This window comes from Haemaphysalis longicornis, unplaced genomic scaffold (genome assembly GCF_048455015.1).
Source record: "Haemaphysalis longicornis isolate Haplotype H1 unplaced genomic scaffold, Haemaphysalis longicornis Haplotype H1 scaffold_1, whole genome shotgun sequence".
NCBI classification, from domain to species: Eukaryota; Metazoa; Arthropoda; class Arachnida; order Ixodida; family Ixodidae; genus Haemaphysalis; species Haemaphysalis longicornis.
The window spans coordinates 9,835,035-9,849,600 of NW_027526203.1; the positions used below are offsets into that span (position 1 = coordinate 9,835,035).

Below are 14,566 nucleotides of genomic sequence, written 5' to 3' on the forward strand. Positions count from 1 at the left end.
AAGCAGTACTGCCTGTCCAGACCCCAGTGCGAGAAGGGCTCAGCTGCTGCAGCTGCACAGCACGCTCACCTCGCTGTCCGAGATGGCCGACTGCAGCCAGTAGCACCAGTTCACCATCTTCTTCTCCCGATAGATGAGGCCCGCATCAAACAGCCGCACAAACGCCGCCGTCACTGCTTTGCTCATGGGCTGCAACACAGGGGGGCCCAGAAAACGGCCCATCTCATACCCTTGTCACACAGCAAATCTAATGACATCTACAGCGAATGATATTAGCAGAGAATGCCATTAGTTTAGTGCTACACAAGAATACTAAATGGCATTTACGCGAATGTCATGCAGCAATTGACTGAGTTCAGGAAACATATTCACATTAGCTTCCGAACCAAATGAGAAGCCTCAACAACGGTGGTTCATCACTAAACAAGGAAGCTTAATATTAAACTGTGTAACACTGTGTCTAAAACCTACCAGCAAACCAATGCTTTTCCTTGCGCGTTGGTTTATACATAGCTTGCACGTGACGTCACTACCGCCCTTTGTTGTGCACTGCTCCAGCTTCCCTAGCGCTGCTCCAGATATGAGCACAAGATAAATTCACTGCCTTTCCCTGTTCACGTGGTTCACCAACATGGCAGCTATCATGGCGTCAGAGCAAGCTATGTATGAAAGCTATGAAAGTAAGCAAGCTATGAAAGTAAACAACACATTTGCAAAGCTGCACCACGTTTGATGCTACTAAGACACAGATCTGTTGCTTAATTGTCTCTGCTTGGGATGTGAATGTCCCCTAAAATAGAGCTGCACTTTTTCATTTTGAAAGTATCGTATTTTCGTGTGTATAACCCGCACCAAAAATGCAGAAATTTCGGGGTAAAGTAGAGGTGCAGATTATGTGCAAGGTATTTCCTTTGATGCAGCTTCACCGCAATGTGCGTTCAGCCATGATACCCCCACAGCCATAATAGTGACTTAATAAGCCACTCTTATCCATTGGACAGTGCTCACTTTGCACACACAGATTAACAATATACCAATCTAAAAAAAAATATTCGGCAAGTCATCCAGTTACCTAGTCATCTAGATAAGTTATTGTGCATTAACAAACGTGCCATGTGGCTTGAATAGTAGCTTTGATCCAGCCTTTTGTGTATAAAATATGCGGGCAATACGTGGGGATATATTTCTTTTTATTCGTCGACGGAAAGTGGGGGTGCAGGTTATATGCAGGGGCAGGCTATATGCGCGAAAATACCGTAAATTCATTTTGCTTAAAATGAGTAATAATTTGCAATTATGCATGTTTCATAATCACCACTGCTATCATTATTAAATGACCTTTACTTCACTGCGTACAAATATACGGCCAAACCAAATGTTATTTATACCGTATTTACATGATTGTAGGTCGACCCTTTTTTTCAAATTCGATTAAGCAGTGTTGGGGGGGTCGACTCAGAATCGAAATCAAACTGTGTACCGCTAGTAATGGCAAGGGAAACGAGATATCAGGTGTGCTACCAGGTGGGGAGAGCCTTGCACCCTCGTTTCCATGGTTACGGTCGAAGCGTAGTGCATTAATTTATGGTTGCATACATTCTGGCATCAGCAAAGGTGATTCCGACATGGAGTTGGCGCTCGCGATCTGTGCCCATTGTGCGACTAACCTCCCACCATCATGTTCGGAAGTGTACTCAGCAACGTGATATGATTGTGGCTACGTTAGCGTCGCGCATTGAATCAAGGAATTGGATAACAGTTATTTTGTTTATTAGGGATGAACAAAACGCTTCTTGAATGCAAGTAATGTAATCACGAATAAAAGGAAATCGCAAGCGGCCGCTTTGCCAGCCGCCTAGTTAGTTTTGATATCGCACAGCAGTGGCCGCTGCCGGTAGCTTCGATTGTTGTGATCTTGCAGCGAATGTGTTCACATGATTGGAAGTTTCCTGCTCAACCCACAGCACGTGGTTATTCCGCGTGCTTACACAGAAGCTTCTCTTTTTTAACATCTACTGCACACACCACAAGCATATGGCTCTTGGGGGAGCACCGATCATTCATGGAAGAGCCGCCATAGGGGGGGTATTGGTAGTTGACGGAAGAGCTTCTCTCTCAGCACTCGTTCAAAGCAGCGTCCAAACGGGCTGCTTTCTGCGCTCGCTTTTTTTTTTTTTTTTTTTTGAGAGATGCAATTTTTGGGCGGTTGACCTATAATCGTGTAACTACGGTAGTTAATGTCATTCACCATTGAATGACATTAAATTTGCCGTGTGACAGGGGTATTATATATACAGTTAAACCTTGTTATAATGAGACACGTTATAATGAAATAATGGATATAATGAGCAAATCGTACTTCCCTTTGAAGTCGCCATAGAAACTAATGTAATGTATTTGCACAATTCTAACATGCATCTTTTCCTCACTAAAAGTAGCCAGAAAATCCGTGTGCGCATTACAATCGGGCTCAAAACCGAAATCAGCTTTCAATGTTGCCCACCGTTTTAATTCCAGCAGGAGCTGGGTAGCCAAGTTTACAAAGCACAAGAGATTTTGCTGCCACAGGTGCAAGCATTGAATCAGATGTATTCTGCCAGGCACGTGGTGTCATGTTTTTTTTTTACATCTGGGCAGTAGAATCGGCTTCAAATTATTTTTTTGAATTTTCATAAGTAAACTTACCTACACGTCACAATGCGCGTTAGAATAGTGCAATACGGTATTTAAAACCTCGTTCTAACGAGGTAAAATTTCCCCATTACGGAATACTATAACAAATTTCGTTAGGAAATAAAATTTTTAGCTAATTTCACATCAGTGCACAATGCGGATTTGAGACTGCGCAATGCGACAAGTGAATTCGGCAGTTCAGAACTCCCGCCATGCATCCTCCAGCAACGCACGTGCCAAGCGTCCGCTGCTCCCGCAAAGCGTAGTTTTTTAGTAGGTATACTAGAGAGGTAACTGCACCTGAGAAGCCATGTCATCGTGGGGGGTTATGGGAAGACCCCCCTTTTTGGCTTGGGCTTGGCATGACAATTGAATTCTTAAGCGGTTTTTGGGATTTGCTTTCTTCACTATGCATTAACACATCTACGAGCTACGAGAAAGCCAAAAGCCTTCCTTGTTCTGAGGGGAAGCCTTCCCTGTTCTGTGGTAGCCATGTTCAACGAAAAGGCAGGATGTGCATGATCGTAACTGCCATTGGTCATGATGCAGTCGAAGGACGTATGACTGAGCGGGTAAAATACCACTGTGAAAGTTGTAGCTGACGAACAAAAAAAAAAAAGAAACAAAACGTACTTTGACGAAGACCAGATACGACAGATACGGGTGCCTGTATCGGTCCTATCTTCTCTTCGTCCGCGACTGTTTAACGCCACGTTTTCCATTTTCTTCAAGTATGAACCAACTCACTCAGCAACAAGTTTTGTTAAACTGTAGCTGACAGTCGGTGCTCCGGTTCACCACGAAGATGACGTTTTCATAGGCACGCTTAAAAAACTTTTCAAACTCTTCAAACAAATCATTATCTGAAATAATGGCAAAATTAATGAAATCAGACACTAATGAGTTTCCCCCAAACATTAACATTTTCTTCGTAACTACCACTTTGGCCTGCAGAATAGTAGGCACGACCGGTCCTGCAAAAATGCGCTTTACTTTCTTTTTTCTTAGTTTTTAAACAGCCTGTTTTATTTTCCACTTGCATAATTACACACTATTTTTCGTGATTTCGTGGAACTTTGTTTAAATTTGCGGTCACTAAAACATTTCAATCCAAGCCAATGATGAAATTTAGGCGAGCGCATGATCTAATGGCGGCCCATGACGACACAGACGGCCTTGATGTAAGCCGCATAGATGCTAGCGCCAGATTCCTCTCTATGCCGCAAAGCCACTCCCACCTTCCTCTCACTGCACGCAGGACACAGCTAATGCATGCCGCTTGCACTGCTGCGGCACGCTCACCTGCAACTGTCGTCACTCACCGACATGCACCATGTTGCTAAAGTTATGTGCGTGTTTTTTTTTGTTGTTGTTTAAGTGATTCAGCCTTACCTTTCATCATGCTGTGCACGTGATTAAAGCAGCACGAATGCACCAGGCAGGAAGGTAAAGCGAAAGAATGTAATGCTAGACCTGAAGGCGGCTAGATAAAAGCTATCACATCGGGCACAAAGCTAAGCGAGTCATCGTTCCCATCAGTAAGATGCATCAACAGCCAATTACAGACTTCCTTGCAGCCAAGTCTGTTTGAAATAACGAGTTACGTATTTTGACTGAAATAAAGTACGTGCATGACTTTTTCCTTTATCTCCAGATTGCGGTTATTTTCTTGTGTACCGCCATGCGGCGAGATTCAATTTCGCTTGATACCGTATTTGCTCGCAAATGAACCCACTCGCGTAATGAACCCTCCCCCCACTTTTCTTCTTAAGAATTTACTTTTTTGTCACTTTGAATAAAAAATTCAGCGGGGATATGCTCTTATCTCAGCACGGTTGCTCATGCTGTAGACGATCGCAGTAACTTGATATCATGCCACAGTACACGCAGAAATGCTAAAAATGCATTCCAACAAAAACAAATCTCAACAGTAGCCAGAGACCTGAGCAGGAATGTTGTGGCTCACAATTTGAAAATTGCACGCTTGCGGTTTGCCCCCTGCTGAACACAAAACAAAAACATTGCGGCGTGCGAACAAAGCATAAAACGTACTCCGCACTCCTTCCCTGCTTTTTGCTAATCCTGCTAGTTTTGGCGGCGTGCGAACAAAGCACTAAACGTACTCCGCACTCTCCTGCTCTTGCTGTTCCGCGACTTCACCATGATGCTCCGTGGTGTTGTTCAGCTGTGTTCCGACCTTTTTTTATGCTCCTGGTGTGTTCCGTACGATGGACCAGTACATGAGCTGCACAGACGGTTTTAAACTGAAGGTGGTGGAGCATGCGTTGATGCACATGGAAACCGCACGGCTGGGCAGCACTTCAGTGTTGACCCAGTGCATGTACGCTACAGGAGAAAACAAGGTTTTTGGTCGGTGAAGAAGGATCACCGTGTGTTGCGTGGGCCCAAAAAAGGGAAGTTTCCGGGTGTGAGAAAAAAAGTTTTGGAGTCCTTGACAGCACGGAAGGCGGTGCACTGTGGGCCGACTACGAATGTGAGGCGGCAAGCGACTTCAGTGAGGAGGACAGCTCCATGGCAAGCAGGGGGCCACTGGCATGTTCAGAATAAAAAAGAATTCCATTACATAATCCCCCAGGTGTTTTTACGAAAATGGCAAGGCTCTGATGCACTTCTCTTAGCAACTTTATTGTGTTGAATTTCAACTTTTAAAAAAATCTGTTTCAATTTTTTCCCGCATAATGAACCCTCCCTCCAAATTCATGTCAAATTTTCTGGAAAAAAAGTGGGTTCATTACGCGAGTAAATGCGGTATAATGATCAAATACCAGGTGCCCCTTCAGTTTCATTATAACGAAGTTTAACTGTATATGCTCCACAGGACACGTACACATCTTACTAGCACAGTTTCAAAAATGCTGCATTTTCCCTTGCCACATTGCACAGCAAAGAGCCAGGCTGCTCGTGGCAAGGTACAGTCTCGACAGAATACCATATTTATTCGACTATGCGGTGAGATTTTTTTTTCCTGTAAACCGTGGCCCCAAAGTCTAGCCCCGCCTTATATTTGAAGTTAACAGCTTCGATGCTCGTATCGATGTGGGGAGGTGTACGCTATAATTTTGCATGAAAATGCAAGAATTTTCAAAACACTTACTGTGTAACCCTAGGTCATGTTCGCCCTCAAACCAAAAAACCCTTCATCAAATTACAAAAAAAAAAAAAAGGCAATCGGACGGCACTCAAATCGCACAACAGCCACGAGGACCTTCACGTGTTGGCAAGTCACTACGGCGAGACACTGCCACGGGCCAGTGCCGGCAACTTGCGGAGCAGGCCTAAAAGCATTACACCATTGCCGAAATGACGAAGACAAACAAAAGCAAAAGAAAGAAGCGAGTTCAGGCAGTGGCGCCAGTGCACAGCAACAAAAGCTCGTGTAGCTTGCACGGTGAGTTTGATGGAGAGGAGAGCAATTGTTCTGAGATAACACACCACAGCAGAGGCCCTCTGTGCAGTGACACAAAAAGTCTTCTGGGGACCCCAGAAGGGTGCGTTTCCTGAGGTGGGGGAAAGCCTGAATGAATGTGTCAAAGGAACCAAAAGCCATAATTTGGCTGCGACAATGGAAGTGTCGCAGATAAAGGCACAAGGGTTTACAGTGGATTTTGGCACCTCTGGATTACTATTCGAGGCCACAGCTGAGACTGGGCACAAAAGTTCATGAAGAGCATTGGCTTGCCCCTCAGAATGCAGACTTTAAAGCTGCCCAAAGCCACGGTGGCGGCTTGATTTGAAAAACGCTGTATTTCAAACTCTTTGGGCAGCACCGAGGATAGGAACTTTTGGAGCATGACAGCAGCAAGGAGAGCACCAATGTGATAGGTAGTGCTGTAACATCAGAATCATCTATCGGAAGACGACAGCTAGTGATTGTTGGATTGCTCTATCAATATGTGCTTCTAAGTTGCCTGGAAAACGTGGAAAAATTCTAGCTCCTTCTTTTGCCTTGTAGTACAGTAGAATCTCGATGATACGAATCTCGCGGGACCGCGAAAAATATTCGTATCATCCGAAATTCGTATGACCCACCATAGACCAAAACATTGAGCGCTGAAAAAAGTTTTCGTTTATTTCTTTTCTTACTTTCGCGTGGGGAAATCCGTGATTTTTTCTGCTTTTTTTAAACCCCCATGTCGCAAAGCAGTCTTTTCAGGAGCGCGTAACGCTTCGCCTAGCTTCGCGCTGGTCTCCTCACTCGCGGTGCCCAAGCTCGCTACACGCCACAACAGTCAAGCGTGAACCGCATGGTGCGTTTTTACACGCGATTCGCACGCCTCGGCTTTGCGCGCGCTGTATTTTCACGCCCGCATTGACGATTTCGCGCCCGTGGTATCTCCTACCTCATTCAGAAAATGACGCTGACGACTTGAGAAACGATCGAGACAGCCGGCTGGCTCCGCCCGAGATGTTTAGGCTTAGCACTCCGGCAGATATTTTATGGGCGCTTTCACTAGCGGCGCGGATGATGTTTTATAGTACTGTTTTCGCCAACGTTATCACCTCCTTTACTGCACAAACAACTTCGTGTGCACCTTGAGCGGCACTTTAAAGAGCGGCTAGAAGCGGTCGCTCGAGCGGCCGTGCCACTTCGTGGCCGAAGCCACCGCCATATTGCCGTTGCCGGCCGCGGCGCGCGCAGCGTGCGAGAGGTTTCGCGGCGCGCATGGGGCGTTCGGGACGCGTTTTCGCGAGCAAAAACAACAGCTCGGCCGTTTCTGGAGAAAGAAGAGTGACAAATGGGGACAGACAGCCGTCACTTGCTTGTTCGGCAGTTGGGCGCCTCGCCGGCTCGTTCGTATCATCCGCCGGGCCACGCAAGTCCGTTCGTAACAGCCGAAATTTTTCCCATTGCAAACAATGCAATTTCACCGGGACTTTTCAGAAATTCGTATCATCCCGAAATTCGTATCACCCAGAATCGTATCATCGAGATTCCACTGTATTGTGAAAACTTTTTATTTTTCTTGGGTCCTTCAACTTTCCCTTCACCTTATAATCATGACTGCCTATATAATCGAATAAACACTGTCAAACCTACATATAATGATCGCACATATAACAACATATCGGCTATAATTAGTGGATTTTCTCAGATACACAAATCCTAGGTCCTCCCCATTGAAACTCCGTCCAGATATAATGACCACTTTACATGGCTGCTTACTGTTACAACAAGCACTCAAGGCCGTCTTTGTGGGAAAAACAAAACAAGCGCACGCAGGAGATACAAAGCGGCATCAACAAGAGCATGCACGGCGAAGTGATAAGAACCGTAGCAGACGACACGCAGCTATCTTTGCCTCTGATTGCCCATGTGCTGCAAGATTTGCTTGGCACCCATCATAGTGCTTCGCGGAGTGCGGCCACGCGCCCCATGTTACTGCTAATGGTGGCCGTGCCTGTACAAGGAGGTAGAAGATGTCCTGTACACATAGTTTTTGGATGTCGATCATCCGCCAAGTGAGAGCTGCAGCTGGTCGGCCTCATCGTCGGATGACGACTGAGACAAAGACATTCCTGCCCGGCAGCCTATAAGTACTGCCAAGGCATTGGACTACCTCACGGCTCTCAAGGACCCTATTTTTGCAAGGGGACTATTCGAGGAGCATGCCAACCACTTGGACAGCCTGGGAAAGACTGTTGTGCACACTACAGTGCGAAAACAAGCAACCATCGCTTTGTTCCTGTAATAAAACGGTAGCACACCTCCTTACTTGTCTTTCTCCTTATTTTAAAGGTAAGCCCAGATATAACAAGACAGTGACAAAACGATGACTTTTCACCTTCATTGTAAATGGGTTTGACTGTACAGAACTGGCCACAAAGGAAGCCTAGCCACACTGCACACATGGCTCAGCCATTAACCTGAGAAAAGGGGTGCTCCCAACAAGTTTGAATGCCCAGTGCATACAAGCAATCAAGGATTCCTCCAGTTCCGCACCCCTGCCTAAGCCACGTCAAGTGATGCCGAGACACACGATGTACTGCCAGCAGAGTGATGCATCTCACCTCGTCCATGGTGAATGTGTAGCGCGAGTAATCCAGAGATGCGCCCAGCCTCCTCAGCTGCTTCAGGATGTTGGCTTCTTTCCTGCCAAGAAGAATGCAATTATCTGTCTGTGTGGCCTCTTCTGGCCACAACAAAGTGAAGGGTGCAACAGTTACAACTTTAAACTGGGCTTTCACGTACTTATGCTACACCAGGGGGGTATGGAGCACGGTGTAGTGGACAGCTACAAACCAGTGCACACCGTTGGGGCCCTTTAAAGGGTGCCAAAATCTAGGCACGTAGGCTTTGTTTCCAACCTCCATCATAAAAACAGGCAGGAATCATATCTGCAACCGTGTGCTTGGTAGCATGCACACTGGGCACTAATGAGATGTTTTAACAGTGACACCTTTCTGCACTGGTCAGTGAAATTTACGCCACATCTTACCAACTTGCCGCATAAAACTTAAGCAAAGGACCATCCCAAAAAGGCGTCCAGTAATTACATTTCAGCTTTCGTACTTGTGCCCTTTGCCTATGACCCAAGTTGGCCTCGCAAAGGAAGAAAACTCAGCTGGCCACTAACTAAGATACCAACTTAGCAAATGTTTAGAACTGTTGGAAAAGTGCCCAGTCTCATGATAAACCCCATGGCCAAGGCCAGACAACCAGTCGAAGGCACCCACTTTCTCCAGCCCGTCTACGACTCTTGTGTGGTGGTGGTGGTGGTGGCAAGGACCACAAAAGACCGCCTGCCGTCTAGGAAAGCAAGCTCGCTACTTCCCCGACAACCCAGAAGTCTCGTTTCTCCTTCCCGCTTCCGACTCAACGCCTAGGCTCCAACACGAAAGACGTTATCCACACACTGGAAAAGAGCGAAGCTGTTGCCCCTGAAACGCCCTTGCAACCCTTCCCCTCAAGCCAGATGGTGCCCCCCAACGCAATAACATGCCCGTGGGCAGCAGCAAAGCACTCAACTGCTTCCTCCAGTCATGGGCGGCATCAAGGAAGGCCTGCCGACCAATCTGGTGTCGCGTGAGCCCCTGCTCGGCCCACAGCTTCCTCTCCACCACCAGCTGGGTGGCAATGCCCGCATGGTCACAGCCTGGAACCCAGACCACCCGCTGGCCTCGCATGCGCTGCCTGCACACCAGGAGGTAAAGAGGGGACCCGGTGGGCAAAGGAGGATTCCCCCGACAGGCACACAGGGACTAGGCCCCCATTTGGTTTGCCATTTGTATACACTCAAAACCTGATTATATGCAATCAGTGCGATTCACAAAAACTCTCGCACAATTGCTGACCACATAAAGTCCAGAAACACGAGGCCGGCTCATTTACACAGTACACTTGTTTCCCAGTAAAAATGGGTTTTGCTGACGGGATGTCAGTAGCCACGAGCGGCCGGGGAGAGTTGAACTTTGTTGCATGCACAACAGATGCCACTGCCGTGCTGCCCACAAAGCAGTGAGAAGCACACTAGACGACCAACACTACACTGACACACGCAGTCAGGACACTCACCATCCCACCTTAGAGCAGCACTACTAATGGCTCGAGAAAGGAGGACAGAAAAGCACGCAAAACACACGCTCTTTTGATACTGCATAGCTGCGCTAGCACTGATCGCACTCACAGAATTCTTGCCAAAATCAATTACTCCAACTGTGCTGTGCAGAAGCACGGACAGTTGGGCGAGTTGGTGAATGTCAGTGATGGTGGCAAAACAGAGCAACTTGTAATGCAGACGGAAGAGGAGGAAGAACCCAGGACGAGCGCCGACTACAAAATAAATTTTTATTGAAGGAAGCAAACATTCGTGCTTCACTGTGCTGATAGAGGGCACTTCAGGAGCCCTGTAATTAACCCTGTACATGTACGGCATTGCTTGTATCTTTAAAAAGCGCACATTTTTCGCCAACTTGTCCTGCTTGGCATGTGCTGCCACACTTCGGAAATACGTCAAATTGTTTTCTTGCGCCGATGGCTCTTCTTTTTATTTTTTTAGGATTTACTTCAGCTGCGCGCCGGCTATCGTTTGCGCATCCGCTAACGAGGGGGCGCGCTGGGCATCGCCCACCTGGCGCCTCTCGCTTCTTGCGCCTGCCGCAGAGCAAGGTTGCCTGGGGAACTGATGAGGCTCTTTTCTCCTTTTTTTTTGTAGTATTTTATAAGCGCTGCGCCGTCTATCGCTGCCGCATCCGGCCGCGCGCGCCCACGCACGTGCAACAGCTGGTTGTGGTATCGTCCCCCGGGCGCTTCCCGCTTTTTGCACCCACGAAACTGATGTATATCTGATTTTGATTCACTCAAAAGATGCCGGCTTGTTACTCTCCCGTTTTTATTTAGAATTTTTCTTGTGTTACTTATGAATAAACCACATATATGTAACAACACAAACGATTTTTTTGTCACTTTATGGTCACCCTAAAAAAATTAGTATAATTTTTTCTCGAAATAGATTCATCCGAAGAATTTAAATCAGCAATAAAAAAAATCGACCCTGGGGGGTCACATTTGACGAAAAAATTCGACCCTCAAAGGGTTAAAAAAGCCCCAACCTGATGCCTCCACCAGTACCTAAACGTTCATCGCGCTTCCCATCTTCCATAGCACATGCACGCCCATGACAGTCTGCAACAACAACAACCAGAGGCTCGCACAACCCAAGCCACGCTTTTGCACCAATTCCCCTTCTAACCACCTTTTAACCCTCTGGATGGAAAGTGACATAAAAACACAGACTATGCCTGCCCCGTCTGTGGTCCTTCCAACACATGTGCAATGCCCCAGTTGATGACCCTACACCATGCCACGATCCCTAAATGGATTCCACCCAACCTCCCCCCAAATGCAGCCGGTGTGCTGGTGGATTGAAAAATCCAAGGGTACAGACACTGCAGATATTAACCTAAACATCAGTTGACCTGACTCGATCTTTTTCAGGTATTCCTGCCCCACCAGAGCCTTGCCCACAAAAAATATGCTCAACCTGCTCGCTCTCATGTCCTACCAGAGAGATTCTCATTGGCGTTTTTCGTCAAGGCTTACCACAACAACCCTGTTCTAAAATGTCAGCTCTTTTCCTTTTCAGATACATCTCAACAAGTGCCAATCATTTTGTACTCACGTCACTTTTTGCTTGTGCTTGCTCTTTTACTTGTCACAAACTATTAGCACCTTCTCCAAACCCATGCAGTGTCACCATTGTTGCAACTGTCCAGGGATTTATACAGACTCCCCCCCCATAGCCAAACCTGAAGCTACATCATCGACCCCCTTCAAGCAAATGTGCAATGTCCAAAATAGATTTCAAAAAAAAAAAGAAAAAAAAAAAGAACTCCTGACACGCTTCATTTTTTTCTGTTGAGTAGTATCAGTAGTAACCACAGGAACCATTTTGCTTTTCTTGATATGGCTGCATGATGGGAGGGCTGGCTTTGAACCCGATTCCTGGCAACTTCCTTTAGCTCAGCCCTTATCCCCTTTGCTACACTCCTGTTACAGCTTTATAACAGGAGTTTGCCTCGCAGAAATCCAAGCCTCCCCAAACCTTTCCAATGCAAAAGCCTGTGGAGGTACAGTTCCACTGGCATCTATTTTGGCCAATTTAGAAAGAAAAAAATTAACTAAGTGTTGTTTGAAGCTTTTAGTAACTGAATGCCCACAGCTTGCTGTCCAAAATTACCCCAAGCAGGGTTCGTACAGGCTTCAAAAGCAAAAATTCAAGGGTTTTCAAGGACTTTCAAGGACCAGAAAACACATTTTCAAGGACCCCATCTAATGTTTTATCTGGGATTATTTATAACTTTTCCAACACAATGCAAAAGTTTTTTATTGCACAACACCTAAGCACACTAGTGCACATTTAGATAGGTGCTAACGGGTTCGTAAATGGTCCCCCAGCTTTATTTTTTTTTTTATTTCATGGCTGGTATTTACAGGTTTTTCTTTTTTCTTTGTGTTTTTCTGAGGCTGTTTGATTTCAAAACTTAGTTCATGTTGCCTGCATTTCCTGCTTTGTCAGCAAGAGCATCAGCTGAAATTAAATCGAGCAAGTGTTGCTTCAAGGCAGGATGAACTATGTACACGTCCACCATTTGCACGTAAAAGCAACCGTAGATGGAGCACATGAGTCACAGCAAACATGCAATGAGCAAGCGTCCACAGACTAGATGCAGGATAGAGAACAGAAGCTGGCTTTCACTCGATTGTATCGTGACATGGATTGGATTGACAAGTGCCTGCTCCCAATGTTGTCTTGTAATAATAAAAATCCACCAAACTTGTCATTTCACGCAATACACTGAAACTTGATTGTTACAATGTTTCTTTACATTTGTTAACACCTAAAATCCTTGAGAAACACTAAATTGTTGTGAAAAGACAGGGCCATTGATTGACAGGGCCATTGACAGGACCCTTTAAAAATTCCAGGACTTTCCAGGACTTGAAATTGACACTTCTAAATTCAAGGGTTTTCAAGGTTTTCAAGGACCTGTGCGAACCCTGCCAAGGGATTACAATCATGCTTTGCACGGGTGTGCATATGTTTGGAATATTTTAATATCAAAGCGAATACATAACACGCTTTTTGAACTGAATAGCACAATTTAAAAATTTAGAATCGAACATTTTCAATTTTCGAAGCATTTCAAAGTTCAAAAACACAAGTGGGCACTTGTTTCAATAAATTTCAATACAAACGTGAAATTTTTCATAACTTCGTGTAGTGCAAAAAACACGAGTACAGAAAAATGTAACTGGCACAAGCGCGAACTTCCAACTGCTTCCAAACTTTCAACTCTGCTGAACATAAAATTATGCCTCACTGAAAATGAGAGACGGGTGGCTAAAGCACATGCTTTAAATATATCCTCTGCAAACAGTTAGAAATATGTGGCACCAAATGCATTGCACTCTGACAGAGACCACGCTCTGGCTTTCTCCACAAGTGGCCACGAGCTTTCCCGCACAGCACCGGCGACATGTGGCTAAACGGCAGCAGGAAGCTGCTTTTTGGAGAGCACGTCCGATCTCTCGAATTAAGCAGACTCCACCCTGGTGCTTCTCTTTTCGCATTCTGATAAAACATGGTTGCTTTAACACTATTTTTTTTAATCAAATGGTGTGCAAAGTTGATATTTTCTACTGCCAGTAATGTTCCTGTCTTCCTCATAGTCTAATTTTGTGCACCAACACACTGCAATAAAGCTTCTTGAAGAAAAAGATGTTGGCAGCACTTTTATAGCTCCATTTTAAACATGAAATGAACTTTGCACAAGCCACATGCAAGATTCTTGTCCATGCCGCACAATGTGTCTGGAAGGTAAAATTCATAGGCCGTAAATCACAGCAAACAGTTAGCAGACTGTTACAAAGTGGGGATGATATCATCACACGAGGGCATGCCTGAGAGGGTTCACAAATAAGGCTAATTTCCATTTACATTTATTGTTTATAAGGCAATAGTGTTAATCGCATCGCTTGTCAATTACCTATACCCTGACTGCACTAGCACGCCAAAGCACTTACGACTGAGGCCACCCCACAAGACGAAAGTTGCCCCCATAGACAATATAATGCCACCAATAAAGCTAAAAGCTGCTCGTGTTAGAAACTGCCAAATATTTGCTTCCATTCACAGCTACTCAAACAAAATCATTATTCACTTCCGAGACCCAAAACCGCTACTCATACACACCTAATGCTGTGCATACAGCATTTCACTGGTTTTTCTTCTTTTTTTGCCCAGCATACTCAATCACTCCCTCAAAAAAGACGAGGTTACACTACTTCCTCTGCACCCCCTCTCCCCTCTTGATTTATACATACAATGCAAGACAAACTTTGACCACGCCGACTGACCTTGTCTCTGCATTT

At 45.7% G+C, this 14,566-nt stretch overlaps 1 protein-coding gene across 1 annotated transcript in view; it reads right to left on the reverse strand.

Moving 5' to 3' along the window:
* The window catches only part of LOC144175090 (valine--tRNA ligase, mitochondrial-like), a 234,542-nt gene that overhangs the window by 201,613 nt on the left and 18,363 nt on the right, over nt 1–14,566 (reverse strand). The window contains exons 5-7 of the mRNA XM_077704154.1: nt 9,662–9,826; nt 8,704–8,785; nt 70–189 (exon numbers count right to left, since the gene is read on the reverse strand). Coding sequence (XP_077560280.1) covers nt 70–189; nt 8,704–8,785; nt 9,662–9,826 — 367 coding nt within the window. The remainder of the gene's footprint in view (nt 1–69; nt 190–8,703; nt 8,786–9,661; nt 9,827–14,566) is intronic.